At 39.1% G+C, this 23,270-nt stretch overlaps 1 protein-coding gene across 1 annotated transcript in view; it reads right to left on the reverse strand.

Annotated features, from left to right (window-relative positions):
• Window positions 1-49: 49 nt before the first annotated feature.
• Window positions 50-23,270, reverse strand: part of LOC114881049 (titin) — a 56,774-nt gene continuing 33,553 nt past the window's right edge. Inside the window, exons 8-10 of the mRNA XM_046286648.1 lie at window positions 16,241-17,059; window positions 5,075-5,481; window positions 50-4,990 (exon numbers count right to left, since the gene is read on the reverse strand). Coding sequence (XP_046142604.1) covers window positions 1,754-4,990; window positions 5,075-5,481; window positions 16,241-17,059 — 4,463 coding nt within the window. The 3' untranslated portion in view covers window positions 50-1,753. The remainder of the gene's footprint in view (window positions 4,991-5,074; window positions 5,482-16,240; window positions 17,060-23,270) is intronic.

A 23,270-nucleotide genomic window follows, 5' to 3' on the forward strand; every position in this document is an offset into this window, starting at 1 on the left:
AAGAGCTTCAAGCATACTGAAAATCGGGTACAATGAACTGAGTCATCACTTAGTATTTATTATTAGTATTTATTTAAGAAGCTAATAATAACGCAACAAATGTGTAATTCGATTATTAGATTCGTCCGAATGTTTCTAAGCTTATCAATTGTTCTTTTATCTTGTCGATTTTCTAAAATATAAATTTTAAATAGCATCATATAAAAGGCTCTTGCGTTATAAATTATTAAATATAAACGATAATAAATCATTGGATGCGTATACAAAACTAAGTACTTTTCTGTATTTAGAAACAAAGACAAACTTTTTATTAATATGCACAATGTTAAAATGAAGAATAAAAAAAAAAGATTCGATATTAGGTGTTCTATTATGCAGTCAACATTTTTTTTTCTTTTCTTTTTTCATTTCTTTTTGGTAGTAAACTGTGGTTTGGTCATAATTATTTATAAACTCTCAGTTTCTTTATTCGTATCGTTTAGTTGGCAGTAAAGATCGAATATTTGTTGTAGGAGTTTAAAAATCAGTCACATTTTTAAAAACTGGCAAACGAAATGATCCTACAAGGGGGAAATCTACTTCCTCCTACCACTTCCGGTTCCTTTCTCTCCGATAATCTATCTGCCTATCAATCATTTCGATCCAGTGATTTTTATCTCTCTCTTTCTCTCGTACAGATACAAGTTGTTTCTTTATTTCGTACTTGTTCGAACTTTATTTAATATAATATTGTATCACATTAACTCATAAAAGTGCTGTACATAGATGAATAGAGAATACATAAGAATGGTATCAATTAATGTCGAGTTTCTTTTTAATATTCTCTCGCAGTATACTCAACTTCGGAATAGGAACAAACAAAAAAGAAAAAATAAATATATATGGTACTTATCATTCGCATGTGTGGAAGTGTTCGTGTCCTCCTTGTCTCCTTAGGTACGTGTAGATGTGTTCGTGTTTGTGTGTTGTAAGTTCTGCTCCATAAAACGTACGGCGATTAATCATTATCAAATATAATGCACATATAAAATTAAAAAGTATAAAAAGACCGTCCAGCTTCGTGTGTTTTACGTTTAAGAATTAATATTAAGAAATCGACTCGCACGGTCAACGCATCTCCCTCTGGAACCTGAATTATTATCTTTTTTTTTTTCTTCTATCTTCCGGCTTCTCGTTGGACCTGTTTCTTTTGCTCATCTTCTGTTGTTTTAACAGGCCAGTTAACAGCACCACCTGGACATCTCCCGAATCTTGGAGACCACTTGGAAACGCGCGTCCAATTTATTTACAAAAACAATCTTCGATATTCTATTTCTCTCTTCCTGTCTTTCGTCCTCCAACTTCCTTCCAGCGAGACACGATCTATATTTCCAGACGACCGAAGCAGTCAAAAAGCGATATAGTATATATATTTTGTTTTTGTTTTTTAGGTTATGTTCTTTCTTACGCGTGCATTCTCTCCCTCTTATTCACTCGTATCCATTCACTCTAACCACTCACTCTCGCATCCCGCCAATACAGATATAAACGGATTCGTTACTTTTAACTGGTACATATACACATTAATATATTATATTTCATAGTTTACGCTAATTATAGTAAAAATTTCTTCCGGTTTGTTATATAATCCCTAATCAACTACTTCTTAGTGGATCCTCATGCTCCTATTTCGCGAAGAATGACTTTTTTTTTTTTAATCGACGAACGACATAAAAACTAAAGATCGAACCCGACCCCGGTTATCGCCGATCATTCAATCAGAGCTCATGATCAGCTGGTTGTCGTTCGGAGCGATTACAGGGGAGAGATCCTTCTTGGGTACGTCGTCGATGATCGTGCTGATCTCTACTTTTTCAGAGACGCCATTTTGAAGGACCTTCCCTTTCTCGGTTAGCGTCTTAGCGCCTGTGGACGTTTTACCGGACACTTTTGTCACTGTCGTGGTCTTTTTGATCGGAGATGCTGCCGTAGAGGTTTTCGTTGTAGAGGACGCGCGTTTCACTGTTGTGGTGGTAGTGCTGGCGGTGGACAGACGGGTCTTGGTGACGGTACTCGTGCGTGCCATTGAGATTTGTTTGTTGGCCGTTTCTTTCACTTGCTTGTCGATCATGACGGTCTTCGAAGTGGACGTACGAGCGGTCATCTTCGTCGTGCTTCCTGCGGATGGTGCTGTTTTAGGTCTGGCGCTGCTCGCGGTGGTCGTTGTCATTGTGGAGGATTTGGCAGTAGTGTTAGTTTTGGTGTTCGTGGTGGCTGTAGCGGGTCTTGGTTTAGATGTCGTCGTTGCAGTGGACGTTCGCGTGGTCGATGCTTTGACTAGCGTGGTCTTGGTCGCGGATGATGTCTTGCTGGGAGGTTTGGACGCGGCTGGTTTGCTGAGAGGTTTCACGTCGCCGTTTGCCGTAGCCTTTTTCTCAGTGGTGGTCGTTTTTGAGACTGTTGTGGCTTTTGATTTGGCCGTAGTGCCGGTGCTTGTCCTGGCTGTTAGCTTTGGCGCGGAAGCGGTGGCGGTCACTTTAGAAGCAGTTTTCGGAGTTGATGTTTTGAGAGCCGTGCTAGAGACCGTAGATTTCTTAGGAGCGTCTAGGTCCTTTGGACGAGACGCCGTGGTCGTCGTCGACTTCTTTGCTGTCGTAGAAGACGTTCTTGGCGAGGAGATTGCAGCTTTCGATGGAGACGTTGGCGTGGATTTCGGTGTAGTCGTTTTTGAAGTTGCTGTCTTCGTTGGTTTAGTGGTAGTTTTGGTCTTCGCTTTGCTCTGCGTCGTAGTCGCAGCTGCCACGACGACTGCGGTCGCCGCTGCTGCAACCGTGGCTGTTTCCGTGATTTTATTTTCTGAGGCTTCCTCGACTTTTACAGTCTCCGTAGCCTCAGTGGCCGGTACAGTCTCTACGGCTTCTACAGCCTTCTCTATTTCAGGTTCTGGCATTAATGAAGGAATTTGTTCAACTTCCTTCTTCTCCTCTACTTTGCATTCCTCTTCTACGACTATAGATTCTACAGGTTGCTGCACTGGCTCTATCTGCTCTTTCGGTTCCTCTTTCTGTGGGATCTCCTCTTGAACTTCTGGTACAACGTACGGTTCAGGAACTTCTGCTTTAGGCTGTAATTGTTGCTCCAGCCCAGTGAATTCTTGCATGGATTCGGACAAGTTCAGACCAGCTTCCTTTGCTGGTTCAATTTCTTCCTCTGGCTTGGTTTCCAAAACATCTGCTTCCATCGGACCCTCCTCCTTTGGTTCGATTACCTCAACCTTTGGTTTGGTAGGCTGCATAGGACAAAGGAGATCCTCCATGTTTTCCGACACTTTTTCTTCAACTTCGCGAGGAGAAAGAGGTGGCGTTAACTCGCCCGCTATTTGATCTTTCACGGAAACCTCTTCTTGTCGTTCTTCGGTAAAGTCTAGCAAGTTTCCTTCTGTTGGTTTTGTGGCTACGGGTTCAACGATCTTCTCTTTCTCTTCGGGTTGGATATCCGCACTGAAATGCTGCAAGTTTTGGCTAGCTTCGAAAGCATCGCCAGCTTCCGTAGAATATGGTTGATACACACAGCTTTCAACAGGAGGTGCTTGATAAACGTCGCTAGCTTGCATGGGTGTTGCTTGACAAATATCTTCGGTTTCTATTGGAGATCTACAAACTTCGCGAGTTTCCATATCGTACAGGTGGTAGTTGTACTGCTCCTTTGGTGTGAATTCCGGAGCATCCGCGTGCAACGAAAACTGCGTTGGTGTGTGAGGAATATCTGTGTCGTCCACCGAAGCCAGGACTTCGCTGTCTATCACGTCTGGGATTGGCGACAAGGAAGAAGGTGTATTGGTTTCTTTCGTAGAAGCTTCCTTCTGTAAATCGCTTGATGGAAGAGCGGCATCCTCGCTGGCCTCGTCGATAGGTTTCGTTTCATCTATGTCGACGCTGGAAGGCGACAGAGGTTGTTCGTTATCGACGGAAATAGGTTCCTTTTCCGATTCAAATTCTCCAGAATAATTCTCTGTCAAAGGAGAATGATCTTCCTTTGAGATTTCTTGTTGCTCAATCGGGGAAGACTCTGTTTGCAAGCTTAACAAGTCGGTAAGTGGCTGTGGTTTGTCCGTGTGCTCAATGAAGGTGGCTTCGCTCTCCTCTTGTTGCAAGGACAGGTTCACGAGCTCCGCGGACTCTTCCGGGACCACTGGTTCGCGCGGTAATTGTTCATCTTCGTGGGATTCCAAATTATTCGCAGTTCCAAGTTGTGGCTCTGGTGATTTACTCGTAAGTTCTTCTTCTTCTTCCTCCTCCTCCTCGTCCTCATCCTCTTTCTGCATACTGCCGTTCTTCTCATCCAAATCGGAATTGCTCAGATTGTGAACGGCGTTTAGATCAACACTTTTATTATCGAAAGCCGCTTGAAGGTCGCTAGGTGTGAACGACATAGCCATGGGATCTTTGGCGATGTCATAGTCGCGCTCGGAGCTCGAGAACGACTCATCCACCGCGGATATCCCTGTTCTATGAAATTCCGTTGTTGTTAAAAAGCTGACGGACGTGTCGCCGTATTCTGCTTTCGTCGACGAGATCTCAGAGTCGTCCAAAGTGTTGATGAAACTAGCTGCCTTCTGTCGATCGTTCATGTAGTCCACAAGATCGGTGTTTGGCTGAACCTGGTCCCCGTTTTGGTATTCTTTATCCTCGCTTTCGACCTCCCTCGGTCGCTGGCATACTTCTTTCTCGAACTCACTCTGGGTGGGCACTTGTATGTCGTCCATCTGTGAGACTTGCTTGAAAGGTGAGCCAGAAACGGGAAAATCTCCGAGATTCATCGGTGTTCCCGTGAACTGCGGCGAGACTGGTACGAACTCGGCCGCGTCAGGATTCAGCGGAAAATCCATAGCTTTTAATTTGTCTTGTTCTTCTACTGAAAGCTTGTCTTCTTCCTCCTTTTCTTTTTCTTTTTCTTCCTCTTTCACTTCTTCTGATTCTGATTCTTTTGCTTTGTCCTCTTCGGCGCTAATCTATTTATGAGAAGCATTTTTTATTAGAAATGAGAGCCAAAGTTTATAGTTTGAAAAAAATAAATAAATAAAATGAAAACGTACCTCTGTGTTAATAAGCTCCGGTGACTCCTCTGTCGGACCTTCGCATTTAACTTCTTCCTCTATCTCCTCAGACTGGATTTTCGGCTCGTCTTCTAGAGCAAATTTTGGGCTCTCGCTTTCTTCTTCTACAGTAATTTTTTGCCACTCGCTTTCTTCTTCTACAGTAATTTTTTGCCACTCGCTTTCTTCTTCTACAGCAAGTTTTCGGGTCTCGCTTTCTTCTTCTACAGCAAGTTTCGGGCTCTCACTTTCGTCTTCCTCGTTCTTTGGTTCCTGCACCTCGTCAACGGGCGCAGCGGAATCTTTCTCCTTGTTAGGATCAACGCGATAGTAATTCCACTCGTCCTCGGAATCCTCGCTGTCCGCTACATTATCCGCTTCCTGGATCAGTGCATGCTGAAGAGGTTCTGGAAAAGATAAATATATTTAAACTCAACTATTCTTTAATTCATAATTAATAACTTCTTTTTCCACTAATTTCACAATGAATCAATGAATTTCTTATAAGGATGGCACCCCTTCCAACAGAACCACTGCAGAATCTTCGTAATGTGCCTGCAATGGACAGAACCTACCCCTACTGATGCAATACCCCAAATAAATGTCTCTAATTTTCACCTTTCTAGAAATCTAAAAATTTAACAAACAGCACTATACGAAAAACTGATTGCATATGTTTGACCACTTGAGAATCACTTGAAAAACCAGAAGGATGTTCCACGAACATTCGAAGAACGTAACCAAGCTGTTCAATGTCGGAAGGAAAAGGAGCACCAAGAAACGCGTGAAAAAAAGATGTTGAAAAGGAGAGAAGGCAGGGAGGGAGGGAGGATAAAAAAGAGTAAAGAATAATCGGAGAGCAATCGATTCACTTCTACCTCTGACTTTCGATCGCAGCACACCACCTTTTTCCTTCGGTGCAGAAAAACGCTAGAAAACCGCGTCCGGCCTGTCGAGCAAATACTTAAAACTCGTTTCTGTAGCGGGACACGGTTCCGTTTGTTGGTTCGCCAATACTCTCGCGGGTTACTCACACGTACTTTCAGCAGGAAACGAGTAGGATATGGCCCCAATGGCAGGAGCGATCACCGCCGACTAAGAGGAACTACGCCCGCCAAGAGATGCATTATCGATCTAGTCTAGAGGTCCCCGGAACACCCCCTTCCTCGACGGACCTGCCACCACCCACCTGTACCGTACCGTATAGCAACAGTCGCACCTCATCTCCGACAGGAACGCCGCTCCTGCGGTTAGTCCTGCTGCTTTCCACAACCTGACTCACCCTGATGTAGCCTCACTTCTAATACCCACGCTGACTCATTAGAAATTAACACCTTCAACCCTTACCATAAACGTCGGAACAGAGAAAACCGTGATACTAAAATACACGCAAACTCTTTACTTTAGAAGATTACGTATCCTAAAAAGTAAATTTTTTATGTTGGTGTACATAGGGAAAGGTAAATTAATCTTGAGACACCATAATTTAACAATCTAAGCCTTTTATTTTTATGATTCTTGTTAGGAACCGAGGATTTTAGAATTATTTCTTTATTACTTAGACAAGGGAAAAAAAGATATTAAACCACTAAAATTTAACCCCTTGTTTTATTGATGTATATAAAGAAAATTAAGTTACTAGAATAAATATGTAACTTAAGGCACCCTTCGAATTTTTTATTTTGTAATTTGTAACTTAAATATTGAGATAGAGAAAAAAAATAAAAATATTGTATTATATATTAATTCATGGTGTTTGTCTTGACTGCCCATCACTACCTACCACCGGTGCAGGGAATTTCATGTCGGAGCAACCGGTGTTCCATGAATTTCCCCATGCTCCCATTCTGGCTGCCATCGTCGTTCGTTGATGGACCCATCCCTCTCCAGGAATCGAGGGTGGGTCTCCAGGTTGACTTTCAGGGGGATACGATTGATGAGTTAGGGGAGGTTATGATCCAGAACAGAAATTTTTGGGTGATACCGGATTTATTAACCCTTTAGCTGTGAAATGTTTCAAGAGGGTGCATGATCGATGGTGTACACATGTACGTTGAATGTTTGAGATGCTATTAACCCTTTTAAAACTAACCACAATCCTATCATTTCAGTTGATTTTAGGGGTGGTTTTCAAGGCACAAAAAATGTGTCCAGTTGTGTTTTCTAAATTTGTAATTAGAGACATTTATCCTATTTTTTAAATATTCTATGTAATTCTATAAAGTAATGATTAATGTGAAATTGATATTAGTGAATAAAAAATATTTGAAAATTTTTTTTTAATGAACATTATATTTTTAACAAGTGAAAGAAGCAACTGAAACCGATGAACAATGCAACGAACTGTGATTTAATGAATAATGAGAATTTTCATGATAAAAGGACGTAAAAGGAAATCTGGGTTACTCGAAAGAGAGTACGAATATTTAAAAAAAAATTATAACTCTGATATATTGAAATTAATACATTTTATTTGTAAATATTCGTTCAATCGTTTATTTCAGGTCACAGTTGCATTCTAGTCTATAAATATCACTACCTATCTACTAAATAGTTCAATAAAAATTAATATTTTTTGTAATGATTGTTACAGCTGTAAATATATTCTGTGTATATAGATACTGATTCAAAATCATGCAAATATACTTATACTAAAACGCTTTGAACTTAAAACATTTAATTTCTAACCTAATTGTAGTCATTATTATTAGTACTTTCAACATTTCACACTCTTTTAAAAATTATGTCATTTCTAGTACTTCAAAACAGAAAATTAAACGTACTTTCTATTTTTCAATGCTTCAGGACTTATCTTAACGTAACATTTTTATTTTTATTTATAAACTTTGTTAAACTCTGGAGCACCCTATATAACGTTTAAGTACGTAAAAAATATAGAAAGAAGCATGTTTTAAGGTTATGGAATTCTAGAAAAAAATTGATAGAGTACAAGGCTCTCTATTGTGCCATAAAACCCCCATTATCTCTTCTGGAAAAGCGACCAGCAGCTTCACAAATAAATTCTTATCACCAACTAACGATAATTCTACAAAACTGCCCATAAAATTCTTTCTACAATCCCATCCAGCGATTCTCAGATAGAAAATTTCAAAGCTGACTCGGTTGTTAAATATTTATGTAATAAAATACCGGGGGGAAAAGCAGCAGCTTTATGCAATCGAAGCTTCTAGATGCCAGAAACGTACATAGAAACAGGCTTAAAGGGATGCCAAAAAAAGGGCAACCCACGCGGAGAACGTAGTATCTTAACCCGTTCCTAATTCTAACCTTCCTTTACCACCAACGCGAATCCGTTCCAACGATCTCCCCGTGCAACTTTCAAGATCTCTGTTCCCACGAAGTTTTCCTCTTGGCTGCAAGTATTTTAACCTGAATACTTTTTTTTCTCTCTCGCTTTGCTTCTCCGAATCACGATTCGCAGTGTTATTCGTTGCATTCCTTTCACCATACTCTTACAATTGTTTAATTAGCGAGTTGTTTTGACGCGACATGCTTTTCACGTTCACGGGTTAAAATACTATTTTTCCATTCCGAGAAAAATGGTTAAACTCACGTTGAAGACATATGACGCACCTTATGCGTCCATATATTATGTAATAACTGACGCACTCCGAGTGTCATAAGAAAAGAGGATCAATCACAGACAAGATAACGAAAAGGAAATTTGCTGTGCTATATATTATTAACACGTTGAAAACTGACGACGCACCCGTTGCGTCATATAAAAAAAGAATCACTCAAAGACAAGATAATGAAAAAGATATTTGCCGTGTTATATATTACTAACACGTTGAAAACTGAAGACACACCATGTGCGTCATATGTTATGTAATACACGACGCACCCCATACGTCTGAATACGAAGAAAGAACAAGAGACAAGATAATGAAAAATAAATTTGCTGTGCTATATATTATTAACACGTTGAAAACTGACGACACACCGTGTGCGTCGTATGTAACAGACGACGCACCCCTTGCGTCATATAAAGAAAGAATCACTCAAAGACAAGATAATGAAAAAGATATTTGCCGTGTTATATATTACTAACACGTTGAAAACTGAAGACACACCATGTGCATCATATGTTAAGTAATACACGACGCACCCCATACGTCTGAATACGAAGAACAAGAGACAAGATAATGAAAAATAAATTTGCTGTGCTATATATTATTAACACGTTGAAAACTGACGACACACCGTGTGCGTCGTATGTAACGGACGACGCACCCCTTGCGTCATATAAAGAAAGAATCACTCAGACAAGATAATGAAAAAGAAATTTGCCGTGTTATATATTACTAACACGTTGAAAACTGAAGACACACCATGTGCGTCATATGTTATGTAATACACGACGCACCCCATACGTCTGAATATGAAGAAAGAACAAGAGACAAGATAATGAAAAATAAATTTACTGTGCTATATATTATTAACACGTTGAAAACTGACGACACACCGTGTGCGTCGTATGTAACGGACGACGCACCCCTTGCGTCATATAAAGAAAGAATCACTCAGACAAGATAATGAAAAAGAAATTTGCCGTGTTATATATTACTAACACGTTGAAAACTGAAGACACACCATGTGCATCATATGTTAAGTAATACACGACGCACCCCATACGTCTGAATACGAAGAACAAGAGACAAGATAATGAAAAATAAATTTGCTGTGCTATATATTATTAACAAATGAAAAAGATACCGACCAAATAGGTTAAATAATGCTAATTTTTTTTTACGTTCAGTAATACATTGTATATTGATCGTTTGAGGATCCTTTTGAGATTTGAAAAGAACCAAAGCCCTCATCCTGAAAAATATCCCGTGACGAGTACTGAACGAATCGAAGAAGCAAAAAAGCGAAAGAAAAACAAGCAAGCTTGAAGATTTCACCCCGAAAGAGGATCCTCCCTCTTATTCTTAACGTATGTTCTTTTTTCTTCCACGTCCCTTTCTTTCTTTAGTTTTTTTTTTCTTTTTTTAATTTTGACCGTGCAACAAATATCGGTTCATGGTGCAACGTATAGAGAGCAAAGAGGAGCTAATTTTAACTCTGCGACAGCAGACAGCAGCGAAAGAGACATAAGAAAAAAAAACGAACCAAGACTGCCGCTATTCAGAGCCCAGTTCCTCCTAACTGCACCTGACTTATAAATGCAATTCGATGCACAGTATGGAATTCCACGGACAGAGAATAGCCGTGGACTTAATAACGCATGACAAATTCAGTGTCGAATTGCATTAAAGCACGATTCGAAATTGCAGTATTATCGAGTCGAGGCTTCTCGATCAGATATATTATAGATTAGATAAGGATGAAAGTCACCGTTCAGGAAATAATTGTTCTAAGCAAATAGAAAATAAATAAATTATAATGTTCGACTGCAAATGAAAAGGTGAATGGATTCCTGGTTTTATCCCTAGATATCCCTGGGGAAAATGGCAATGTAGAAAAATGTGCGATTTGTAATATTTTTTAATTACAATTTTATAAACTAATAATATTAATTACACCTAATTTATTCTTAATAAAATTAGAATACTGATTTTGTAATACCGTATCTGAGCTGAAGTATTATTACAGGAAATAGTTTACCACAAAAAATATCGCACATTAAAAATAAGCCTTAACCTCGAAACTTACAAGTTTAATGCATCAAAGCTTCCTATTGCTAAATGTCGATTAAATATCGTGTATAAAAATAATAATAAATAAAAATGAAGAAAGGAAGACTCAATATTTTAATTAATAAAATTTTGTGCCCTGTTTAGACTGGTTTCACGGATGGTATAAGAAATAATTTTTGCACTATTTAACAGAAACCGTCGGTCGTTGCAGTAAGTATACCTACGACACGTGTTTCGCGTCCAAGTATCTCTCGACGATAGGGTTAGTCTTAAGGTAAGCCTCCTAGCTTACATCCAATTATGTTGCCGAGAGAGAGAGAGAGAGAGAAAAAAACAGGGTGTCGTTAATATTGTGACAAGAAAAATCGAACGATAGACGGTACATTTTTCGAGCTTTAAATACGGTAAAATACGGTTAGTAGCACGAACCGTGAACGCTGCTTATATAACGCATTCCCGGAGGGGTGGTACTTAAACCTTTTAACCCTTAACGGTCGACTACTTTTTTTCCCTTTTTTCCTCGTACTATGATTATGTGATATCATACCCTATGCGTCTGTTTCTTATGTGCTTAGCATTTTGGAATTTTCTTTTAACCCGTTAACACGTTTGTCGTTAGGACGGCCACTGTCAGAGTATAAGCGATTCAGGAAGCGATATCGAATGAAACGTGTTAATATAACCTTGTAAATTTTTTAACTAACTTTTTACTACTAAAAAGTGATGGATTGAAGAAGTATTTTACCTCAGTCATATAGAAGAGACGTGAATTTTCTGATCTTTATTCAGGCGATATTATTTTTCAAAGTCAATAACTGAAATGTATTTTAAAGATTTTTAATTATTTTTTATCTAGTAATTTTTCACTTGCAATTTCCACGTTTAGTTTATCAGAAATGTCTCTGTTCGTAACCACGTGCACTGGAAATATGAAAAATGTACTTGGCAACAGAAGGCGGAAACCCCTATTCATTATGCTCGCAAACGCTAATTATCCAAGCATGTAAGCTAAAATGCAGGATATAAATACGGGTGAAACGATAAAAAGATCCGACACCTAGATGTGTTTTATAAATCTACCGTCATTTTTCTGCATTTCTATTTCCAACTATGCATATTTCTGATACTTGAACAATGAATAATGTGATATTGAATAATCTCGCATTCAAAACGGCCTGATTACGCTTCAAAATGAACTGCAAAATTTTATCTGTATTGACTTTTAGATACGTAAGCTATTCCAGTACAGTAACGAGTATGGTAGGTTTTCTAGAGAAAATGGTGCTATAGGGAAATTGAAAAAATATTAATTTTGAAGATATTAATATTGAAAGTAATTTAGAAAACGAATAATATTTTCAATTATTAAATATTATGAAGTTTAATATGTATAGCTAAAAATATGAATAATAACAAATATTAATTCAAATTTTCCCGCGAAAATGGCGCTATGGGAGAATTTTCAATTATTAAATATTATAAAATGTAATATATAGCAAAGAAATATGAATAATAAAAGAAATTCAAATTTTTGCGCGACAACATTTACACGCAAGTGATAGGGGTAGACTCCTACATACGGGATCACCTCTTCTACAATATCAATCATATTGTCCGTTCGTCTAGTGAAAAAGCACTGACTTTGGAGTCCAAGTTTAACCGCAGCAAATATCATAAATCTAATTATTTAATAAAAGCGTTAAAATAATTAACATAATCATCTGATACAAGCTATGGAATATTCAATAATTTATTTGAAATTACAAAATACACTAGACGAACGGACACTATGATTGATATTGTACATTGTCGTTCTCCCTCGGGAGGTCGACCATTCGTGGTACTGTACATAAATAAAATGTTATTTTGGAGCAACAAAATGTATCGACAGGTATTACAGTATAACTTTCGTGACGCACTAATCCACGCTCATTTATCTAATAATTACTCGTTATCAATTAAACTGTTCAAAGACGTAAGCAACTGGAATATTTCAGTGAAGTTCATAGATCGTGATATATAGACAAACAATAATAGGTTATGTGAAAAATGGGAAAACTCAGATTCTGGAAGGCAAACATAGTTCAATCGCTATTGTACAACCTGCAGTCTCATTACTTTTGCAATAAAGCACGTACAGTCACGTGTATGCTTGGTTTCTATAGGTTAAGGGGAAATATGGAGGCAGGAGCTCCCCACCACTGGTCAGATTCCCTTTTATTTATTAGGTGCGAGGAAACGAGGGGTAGACACCTACCCCTCCGCACTGAACTGCGAGAAACGAAGGGTCTGGTGGGGGAATCCCTCCTCTACTACTCGGCTTAACAGGGAAAACCTATTACTTCATATGAAATGTTCTTCCTTGAAGTGCAATTAAATTCATCTACTGAATTTTAATAAAAATTTTAGGAATAACATTAATCATTGTGATACGTAATATTCCCTAAAATTATCTCTACTCTGATGCATATCAAAATAACAACCAGTTATGAATCATTCTTGGCTGAAACTTGTCAACATCATACGTTTATTAATTTGATGTAAGTTTTATCAAATTCCAAAGGAAATTAATCAATTAATAGATCTATTAAATTAAGCGATATAATTTTATCATTAACTTATCAAAATTCACGTTAACAAAATATTAATTCAACGAAATTGATTTCAGTTTAAAATTGTATACTTTTGCACAGAACAAATTAGCTTGTATTATTTTGTTGAGAGAGGTCAACAAGCTCGAGTTTGAATATAAACTAAGCGTATGATAATTTCGGCGAGGCATGATTTCGAAACATTGCATATTCGTGAAACGCAAATACATACCTGCGTTTCATGCACACGTCAAATGTGCGTAGCATACATCGTAGTCGCGGAGAAGGGAATAACATATATAGTCGAACTTTTTATACGAATCATTTTAGGAACGCGCACATCACTATACGAATGCTTGGCCTCCAAAAACCTGACGAGAGAATACTGGAGATCGAACGAACGTTGAAATGCGCAACAACGAAAAATAAATTTCTTCACTTTCGATTAATATTCGAACAAAAAGAATCACGAATGTTGGCTAGGCGTCAACGCGAAACCGTTCGAATTTGTTTCTGAGAAATCCAGCCAAGCCCGTGACGAAGCCAGCCCTCTCGCGAGGCAAACAAGAAAACGTCGAGACGGTTTTGCGAACAAACGAACGTCGCAACAATCGACTGACCATCGGATCAACTCTTTTGTCATTCCTCTAGAAAGGCGTCGAAAAGGCTATCAGGAATTCGAGGAATGAAACGAAATCAACCGGCGAAAATTTAATGCCGGCCGGCATCCGTTCCAAATTTAAATTTGCTACTAGACCGTTCATGGTCGGTTCGATTAACGTACCTTTAGAGAACGCTCTCTCGCTGGCACTGACTGCTACGAAATCGTCGATAGAGCTTGATCGAGATGCTTTATCAACGCACGTTTCAGAGAAAACAGTTCAAATTTATTATCAGAAGTCACTGTGCACGAATTTAACTGCGTTTTTACCACGAAAACACCACAATGACGACGTAAACCGACAAACACTCACGACCGCTCGAAGCTCAGAGGCCAACTGCCGGAACCCCCTTCCCGGCGACCCACGCGGCACGTCGCGCGATTGGTCGATGCCTGCTGAGCCGTGCACCAATCGGAATGCGTCCCAGCGACACAGACCAATCGCGCTGGTTAGCGACAATTCGAGATTCTTCTGCTGTCTGGCGGTAAATTTAAAGGAGAATTTTGCACGCGCGCCGTGTTAACAATTATCAGTGGAGATACGTTAAATACTTATAAGATCCTATTAATAGTTTTTCTTCTAAAAGTAACCTAAATAATATTTCAAAGCTTAAAATTATGTTAAAACACTTTGTAATTGCAATACACGTTGCTATTTATAATTTTAATAAAAATACAAATAAATATAAGAATTTTGTTTCTAAAAACGATTTTTCTTCATTTTTGAAAAGAAAATTTGCTGTAACCCAGAAATTAACAAGCAATGAAGAGGTATTTTCAGTGAAACTTGATTTTCTCTCAGAAATACAACCAATGATTAATTGAAAATTGTTAATTAAATGTTAAGAAAATTCGTGCAGGTTACAGTAGAAGTAAATCGACCTTGCGACTGCATGCCCAGATAAATTTAGATGGATGGAAAAAGAGGGGCGTGGTACAGTGAATAACTACGCGCATGCATGAGCAGCATACGTGGCTTCTTTGGCACGTAAGTGTCACGACACTTCTCCTTTTTTAATATCGCACACAGCTTCGAAGAAAACACTTGGTAATGTTTCTCTGTTGCACAGCAACCGAAATATTCTGTCTCGTGTTCCCCTTCAAACTCGACTTTAAATGTTCTGACGAAAGAATTATTACAATTCTTAACCACCCTCTTTTTTCTCCCCTGATATCCTTCCCAGACTTTTACCATTATTTGAATTTATTTCAAGAACCTTTTAATAACATTTATCACAACCCAATGGGAAATTCCTTAATGGGAATTCACTCGAGAATAGCTCGGACGAAAACCGTGCGTTTCGCGAAAGATAAACCGGAAGTGCAAGTACTGTTAGGCCTACTGCTATCGCCGGTTTCCGCTACTCTCTTACCTATCTATCAAACGTGTTTCTCAACGTTTTTGAGAAAACACTTTATATCAAATTGCATCTTTTTTTTTATATGAATATGTTAAAATAGGTAATAGAAGATTGGCATGGAAGATTGATCGAATGATGCAAAGTCATCCTCCAATAAATCAAACATGAAATTTCTAACAAATGGTCTCAAGAAAGGAAGCAGTAAAAAAAGGCCTCGGTCTAGGATAAAGACTGGCAGTTTTGCGAGGTGGATGACAATTAGTGCAGGAAGTGCAGTGACTGGCACAAGGTGGTGAAAGCCGAAGGCAACGGAAAGTGGGCCTCTCCGATATAAAGAACTAGCAACACTTTGAACAGAGGAAAGTTATTACACTTGAAATTTTCGAAAGGTCCTGAAAATGTCCTCGCCTATCACCTTATCGATTCAAGACAAATCTATTCAATACTTACATTAGAATCAATTCTCTTTTTTAATGAAAGATTTATGAATTAATTTCTAATTTAGTGCCTGTAGCTATTCCTATAAAGCTAACGACAGAAGTCAGTGATAAGACAATCTCTTACCCCTCTAGCACCCTAAAATTGCTCCTTCCATCAAACTTTGCAAACTTCAGAAATTGTAAGACTTATTTCTTATTTATAAACGATGTGCCCTATGTCCTATATTTTTCATCAATTTCTGATTAGAATAATAAGCCAACCTGAATCATTCGAGTCATAATAAAAAATTCATCCAAAGAATCCCCTGAATTCAGTTCAAAAGTTTGAAAAATCATATACGGAGACGAAACTGAGGAAAACAAACTTGCCTAGCAGATAGGCACACCTGAAGATCCAACAGGGTACGGACCGTTCATAGAAACGCGGCTTACTTTGTAGTTCACACTTACTGTTAGCCTGCGGCGATGGTGGAGAGTCGTCATAGTCTATCGGTCCAGCCTCGTCCACCGCATCCCGCGAATCCTCAATCTGATCGTCTTTCTTAATTAACACTTCTTCTTGATCCAGATTCTTTTCAAAGGATCTACGAACTTCGTTGCTTATTTCTTCTCGAAGTTCCTCGTCGATCCTCTCGGGAGCTTCGTCCTGGACCATTTTGGGTGCCATAATTTCATCGTTTTCGTCCTCGTGTTCGTGCAGATTGTTATCCATGAACGGATGACGAGCAACGTCGTTGGTCGATTCGTCAACGTCCATGTCATCCATGAGGTTAGAGTCTTTGTCGAGTCCGTGGTCATCGTCGTCGTCGTCGTCGTCGTCGTCGTCGTCGTTGTTCTTGTAGAATTCATAGGAGAGGTTTTTCACGGTCATCGTCGGGACGTCGTCGATGGCGTCGACGTTCGTCTCCGGTCCCAGGTCCGAGTAGTCATAGTCAGCGTCACCGTTCTCGTGTTTCCCGTTGCTCGCCTCCAGGATGTCGGCGTCCTCGTGATCGCACGGATCTTGCGAGATCATCGTCTGTTTAAGGACGTTCGACTTGATCGCGTTGTGCGCGTACTCGATGTCCCGTTGCACCGGTTTATCCTTCGAGTTCATTTCCTCCAGTATATCATTCACTTTCGGAAGGTAGTACGGATGGACGTATCTGGGCCTTGCTGCGATTTCGCTGGCTGGCGTTAACAGGACCACGATCACCGTGATGTTATCCTTTGATCCTGAGTACTTTGCCCACTGCAGCAGGATGTGGTGGGCGCGTTTCAATCCGACGTCTGAAACGAAGAAATTGACAACGTTAGAATGGAGCTAATTTAATGAGATAAAAGTATGGAGAAATAACGCTTAAGATATATCAATTTGAAGTTTCAAGTTTGCCAAATATGGCTAGATAACACCGCGGTTAATATTCTTAGTACAAATGGCTGGTTGCCAACTACAAAGAACAACTGGTCCACAGTGAAATTCTCTATTTTTTGCAATTTGTTGTCAATTAGAAGAAAACTTTAGCGAGAAATCTTTGCAAAAGTCTTTGAATCTCTGTCTGAATGTGCGTGGCTAAATGCAAGTGCAATGACCTGCGCCACGTCTGCGTAGGTTTCCATCCCACCCTCTTCTTCACCCCATCGTATTTCTCCTATTTTACCCCGACCGTTTCGTCTCGTGCTGGCTGAGTTCGGTCTTTCGTTCGCGTCGTTGACTTCATTGCGACGGAAAGCATTCGCCCATCCCCTTTTTCCATCATTAATTCTCCTTCAGCTTTTCCACCTAGATTTAGATTATTCCTGCCCGCGCTTCATCGTTCCTACGCTCAGGCTGACTTTCGAAGCAATTTAGACTTTAACAGTCGGCTTTGCTTCTGATGGATTGATACGAAACTAGTTGGAAAGGGCGTACCGTTGATACAACCACAAAATAGAGCCTTTGATAAGTATCCCAGAATTTTCTTTACATTTTTTGAAAGCCAAGAACAGTAAAGAAATTAATCTCATTTCTTTTCTTTTTTAAAACGTTTCTCTTGCCAAAATGGAGCAAACCGAAAGGAAACTGCAACGAGAGAAGGTGGCAACATCACGGTGAGAAATCACCTCTTCATCGTGCAATACGTAGCTACAGACGAGAACAGTTTAAATTACAAGGAAATATTGGATTACATGCGTCACGATAATGCAACAGCGGTTGAACAATAGACGGTTGTCTTAACACCAGTTTCCTTTATTCTATATTATTTATACTTAGCTTCTACCTGATCCGTTTATGCAAACTTTTCGAACAGAGAAAAAAAAACCGGCACAGACAATAACCGCTTCGTGTTTTAATAATTCCTCAAGAAACTACTGCCAATCATCTCCGGCTGTAGAAATACTGTAATTATAAAAATTGGAGAAAAAAAGAGAAAATTATGATTCCAATTACTTGAAGCAACGTCAAATCAAAGCACGTGTTTGATTTTTATGTAATTACAAGTTAAACTATGTATATGTGATAATGTGATGAATCATTTTTTTTTTTCACAGTGAGATAAATAAATAAAAACTCGAGAAGGCTATTAACACTTTGATGGCTACGTGTTTTATCGAATTTATGACCTTTGTGATTTCATGTATCGTTTATATGTTTATATTTTTATTAATACATTGAATGTCATATGGATTATCAATAAATAGCGCCTAAAATTTTATGTATTACATTTAAAAACAGCGTTTTTTAATTTTCTATAGAAAAGTATTAAGGTATTTGGGTCGAAAATTCATCGATCCAGAAGACATCTTAGGGAGAGACTGGGAGAAATTGAAGGTCTCTCTCTAACAATAAGATATATGTTAAACTAATTAATTTTCGACCCAAGTGCCTTAATACTTTGTTGTAGAGAATACAAGGACGTTTCGATTGACCTATAGAGTACATAGTTCTATTTTAAAAAGTGAAGATGATGTTGAAACTTTTCAAACACCTCCACTTCCTAGTTACACCAATGAATGTAACATTATTTTGTCAATATTGTGGCAGCACAAAATTAAATTTGGATCTACTTATGTCTTGAATAACACTAATGGAAAAGAAATTCCAAGACTTCTGGTAAATGCATCCTAACAATAGAAAGGACTGATAATTACTAATCAGAGAATGGTGTATGCAAATCGCTTTGTTCATTAGCGAAGAAGAGAAAGCGGGCCAAGATCGTTGTTGATCCTAAGCAAAACTTCCTGCCACGAAGGCTTCACACATCCTTCGAACTGTTACTGTATCTGAGATATATGAATTATGTAGGTGGTGCTAGCATAAATCAAGAGCCGCTCGCGGAACGATCGTTGAACCGATGCTCATCGGCCCTGACCGTCAGCATCGTTGGTCTTCTTCGAGATTTTTCCATATAAATTTCACACTACACGATAGGAATCACTTCCTACATATCTGCGCCCTGTGTGCATGAATACTTTAGGCACTGAGTATACCGCGTTTAATACATTGCAGTGGGAGTTTCAGGTTGGAGCTTTGTGTCTTCAGGGTACAGATGGGATCAAAGTATACTCTGCAAGGAGGTTCGAATTCGATGACATCTTCACTCCAGATTAAAATTTTCTAATTTTAGAATGATCATTTTGGGAAGGGGTCAGTCTAGATTTTCAGGGGAGCCACTACTAGCTCCTATCTAGAAATCTACTTTTATAATAATTGACCCACTGATCTTAATTGTTTTATTCTTAAATGAAAATATCAATATAATAATATTTACAGAAGACAGATTATCTGATTAAATAAAGAGAAGAGGTCAGTCCAGATTTTAAGGGGGCCAGGCTCACCCCTAACCATTCCCTAAAAATCTACCATTATAATAATTGATCCATTAATCTTAATTATTTTATTCTTAAATGAAAATATTAATATAATAATATTTACAGAAGACAGATTATCTGATTAAATAAAGGGAAGGGATCAGCCCAAATTTCAAGGGGGGCCAGGTCCATTCCTAGCCCTTACCTAGAAATCTATCTTCATAATAATTAACTCACTGATCTTAATTATTTATTTCTTAAATGAAAATATCAATATAATAATATTTACAAACAAAAGACAGATTATCTGATTAAATAAAATTCCTAGCTTCGATCACTGCAGCTCTTTCGACCAGTTAAAGATAGGATTCTGTGAAATTAGTTCACTATCTGTTTGTACACGACCAGAAATACGACGATTACTCAATACAACCGCGCCCACACCAAGTATAAAACCAACACTCGAATCACCCGATAATTGTAAAAACACCAGTCTTCCCAGAAACTATTTATAGTCATGCTACGTTCTTTTTTAGCTTATGGAATTCTGTACCTATTATATCAGAAATACCTAAAAAAATTTCAAATTAAAATAGAATGGCATGCAGAAGATGCCTTATCGAAAAGAAAATGCTAACCCAGTAAGGTAAGAGTTAAGACCGAAAGCTGCTCATGTTTCACAGGCTATTCATAAGGAAAGAATTATTTCAATAATGGAAATAAAACGCATGGTCGTTGCACAGGCCGAATTCGCCGCTATGTGCATAAATTTTCATAAAAATGCGGAGATCCGCTTTCTTTCCTGTTACTCGTAGCCGGAACGCGATACCGCGTTCTGTGTTACGCTCTCATGTTAATTGCGCCAATAAAAGTTGGGTATTAAACACGGTAGTTGTTCTCGACTCATCACTCCTCCTGGTTTACTATGTTACTTCCTTGATTTTTTCGTGTTTGCATTAATTAATATTTGCAAACCTCATGTTGGAACAGTGTACGACACCGAATCTCTGATTTGATTATGATTAATTATTCTTTCTTTATTTCAGTATTTTATAAATCTTTTCATCTTCTCATAGTGGGTCAATGATAAAAAGACACGTCATTCATTGTTTAAAAATTCACACTGCTGTTACATCATCCCACCACTTTCGACTAGATTTCACTAAATCAAAGCTGTTTTTATGTATTATAATTAATTTTAATTGTACTTATTGTTGGTTATAAAACAGCTATTTTGAGACAGCAAAAAGGAGCGCTAATTTACATTGGTAGAATAAATGGTACAGTAAGGAAAAATCCATTTGCTATATTTGGGTAAATAATTGGGAAAAAATAACATGAGTATAGTAATTGAATTTTTCTTCATACGGACATTTATCTGTGGGTTCACCATACCAGTCTTATTTATTCTATTTAATGCAAACTAGCCTTTAACTGCCACAGTGAAAATGGCCATGTGTAGTCAGACATTTTATAATAGCAACTACAGCACACGTCCATTTTATTTTGCAAATTAAGTTTTCCACTTGCTATTTTGCGGAAATTGTACAACATTAATGCTATTTTTCTTTTTTTTATAAATTAAATGATCCAATCATGTTAAGAGGTTAGAATTCCAAGGTTAATCCTTCAGAGACCGTTTCCATGAAAGAAGGATTACCACAGAAGAACCACAATTACTAAAGCCGTCGTTTTCTTATTAGAAGGCATACTTCGAGTGGATCGAACGTTTCTTGCGGCAAAAAAGTCTGCCATCGATTTTTCGAACCATGGTCAGGTTTTCTTCTTTCCATTTCTTTTCTTCGGCTCTTATACCGACACACGGTGTTACGTTACAGGAGCCTGCGGCTGACCACATTTGCTCCGCTTTCATTGGCCTGTCTTCGGCACCGGGATCGTGGCATTTTACGATAGCATAAAATGCAATTAAGCACAGCGCCTATTATCGCTCTGCGGTCCGGGGACTTTGCTATATACGCGCCTAGAGTTACCGACCGAGGAAAATTCGCGGCCACCTTCTCACTCGCAATTTTACTTCCTGTTACACATTGCAGGAGGCGAGTTAATTGGCAAATTTCGCCAATGCTTCATGAGACGCGACGCTTTCTGGCTTTCTGAATCGTGAAAGCTTGCTTCCTCTTTCGCTTAATATCCCTGCTGCTAGAGGGAACAACTAGTGTCTTTCCTATTTTATTCAATATTATGTACAAGTTTTAAGCTAGACTTGTGTCTAATATAGTAACTACTACTGTTTATTTGTAATTTGAAATGGTAATAAAAAACAACCCCTTGCAGTAACTTAAGTTTCCTTATTACCCGACAACATGATTTACGAACTGCACAGGTAAGGCACGTTCTAAAGAAAGCGACATACCACTGTTGACCACTCGAAACACACCCGCCCGAATAAACGCAACTTTGCAATAAGCATGAAAGTACATACTTAGTAAACTAATGCTTTCTATTGTACTCTCGATTTTGGACAACGATGACGCAGACGGACGAGGAAAGAATCTACCAATTAAGTTGCCTTTTTGGTAACATTACCGGCTCCTTACAGGTGATACACGTCACGAAAGCGCGAGGGATAGAAATCGCAAACTAAATTCGTCCTATGTACGATAGATAGTCGAGAAAAAAAAAGAAAAAAAAAAACGCGTGTCACAGAAACTTGAACCCACTCGCGCAGGGGTGAACAGAAAACATAATCAACTCACTATGGTCGTGTACCGGCACAGGGAAACGTGGTCCAGGCGGGTAGCTGTCACAGGACACCACTCGACGAGAAGAGCCGGCTGCTCCCGGTCAGCTGGAAAAATCCTTTTCGTGGTTGTTTGTTTGTTCGTTCGTTCGTTGCATGCGCAGACTCGAGCCGGTATCCGTCGCGTTCGCAAAACGATCGTGCGAGGATCCGTGTATCGAAATACATACAGAGAAGACAGAAAGTAATTCTCTGTCGCAGATTTGAAACGGCGGGCGTGGCGTTTCGCGACCGACTGGCAGACTGCCGGCCACCGGATGTCGCCACCAGACCGTTGCCGATGACTCACGCCACCCTCGCCGAGCTCTCGGCTTGATTGGTCCTTTCGCAACCCCCACCCCGACCGCGCTCGGTCATCGTTCGACTCTCCCTCGTCTCTCCCTCGCCCCGCACCCTGCCCAGCCCAGGTGCCCGTCTGCCGCTCCGACCACGACCACGGCGTTCGCGAAGATACCGATCTGGTACGTAGCGTGCCAGGATCCGTGAAATCGCTGGATCTTCGAATTTTTAACCACGAAACTCGGAACGATTTCCAGCGATTCGAGACCAGGATTTAAAGCTCACCGACCATCTCGATTTACGGAAGGAGCGGACCATAAAGACACGCCAAAGGGTCGATGTTTTTGGGCAGGATGATTTTTCGGCACTTAAAATACCTCGCGCTATATCGAGAGAGAAAGTTAAGGGGTCACTGGTGGGGGAGGTTAAGGCGACTGTCGATCAAGTTGTTTTGATCTTTACTGACAGTTGATGGATAACGTACAGCCTCAGCTATGTAGCGTGCTGGGTGAAATTTTAGATAATAAAAAGATCAATTTGTATTGGTAAGGGGGATAGAGGTAGTTAAAGTTAATCGATCGTACGATTACATCATGAAAAAATCCGCACGCAGTGTACCGCCTATGAAAAGTCTACTTGTGGGGCGAAGTGGATGACCGGAAGTACGTG

The sequence above is a fragment of the Osmia bicornis genome, chromosome 1 (assembly GCF_907164935.1).
Source record: "Osmia bicornis bicornis chromosome 1, iOsmBic2.1, whole genome shotgun sequence".
In the NCBI taxonomy this organism is placed as follows: Eukaryota; Metazoa; Arthropoda; class Insecta; order Hymenoptera; family Megachilidae; genus Osmia; species Osmia bicornis.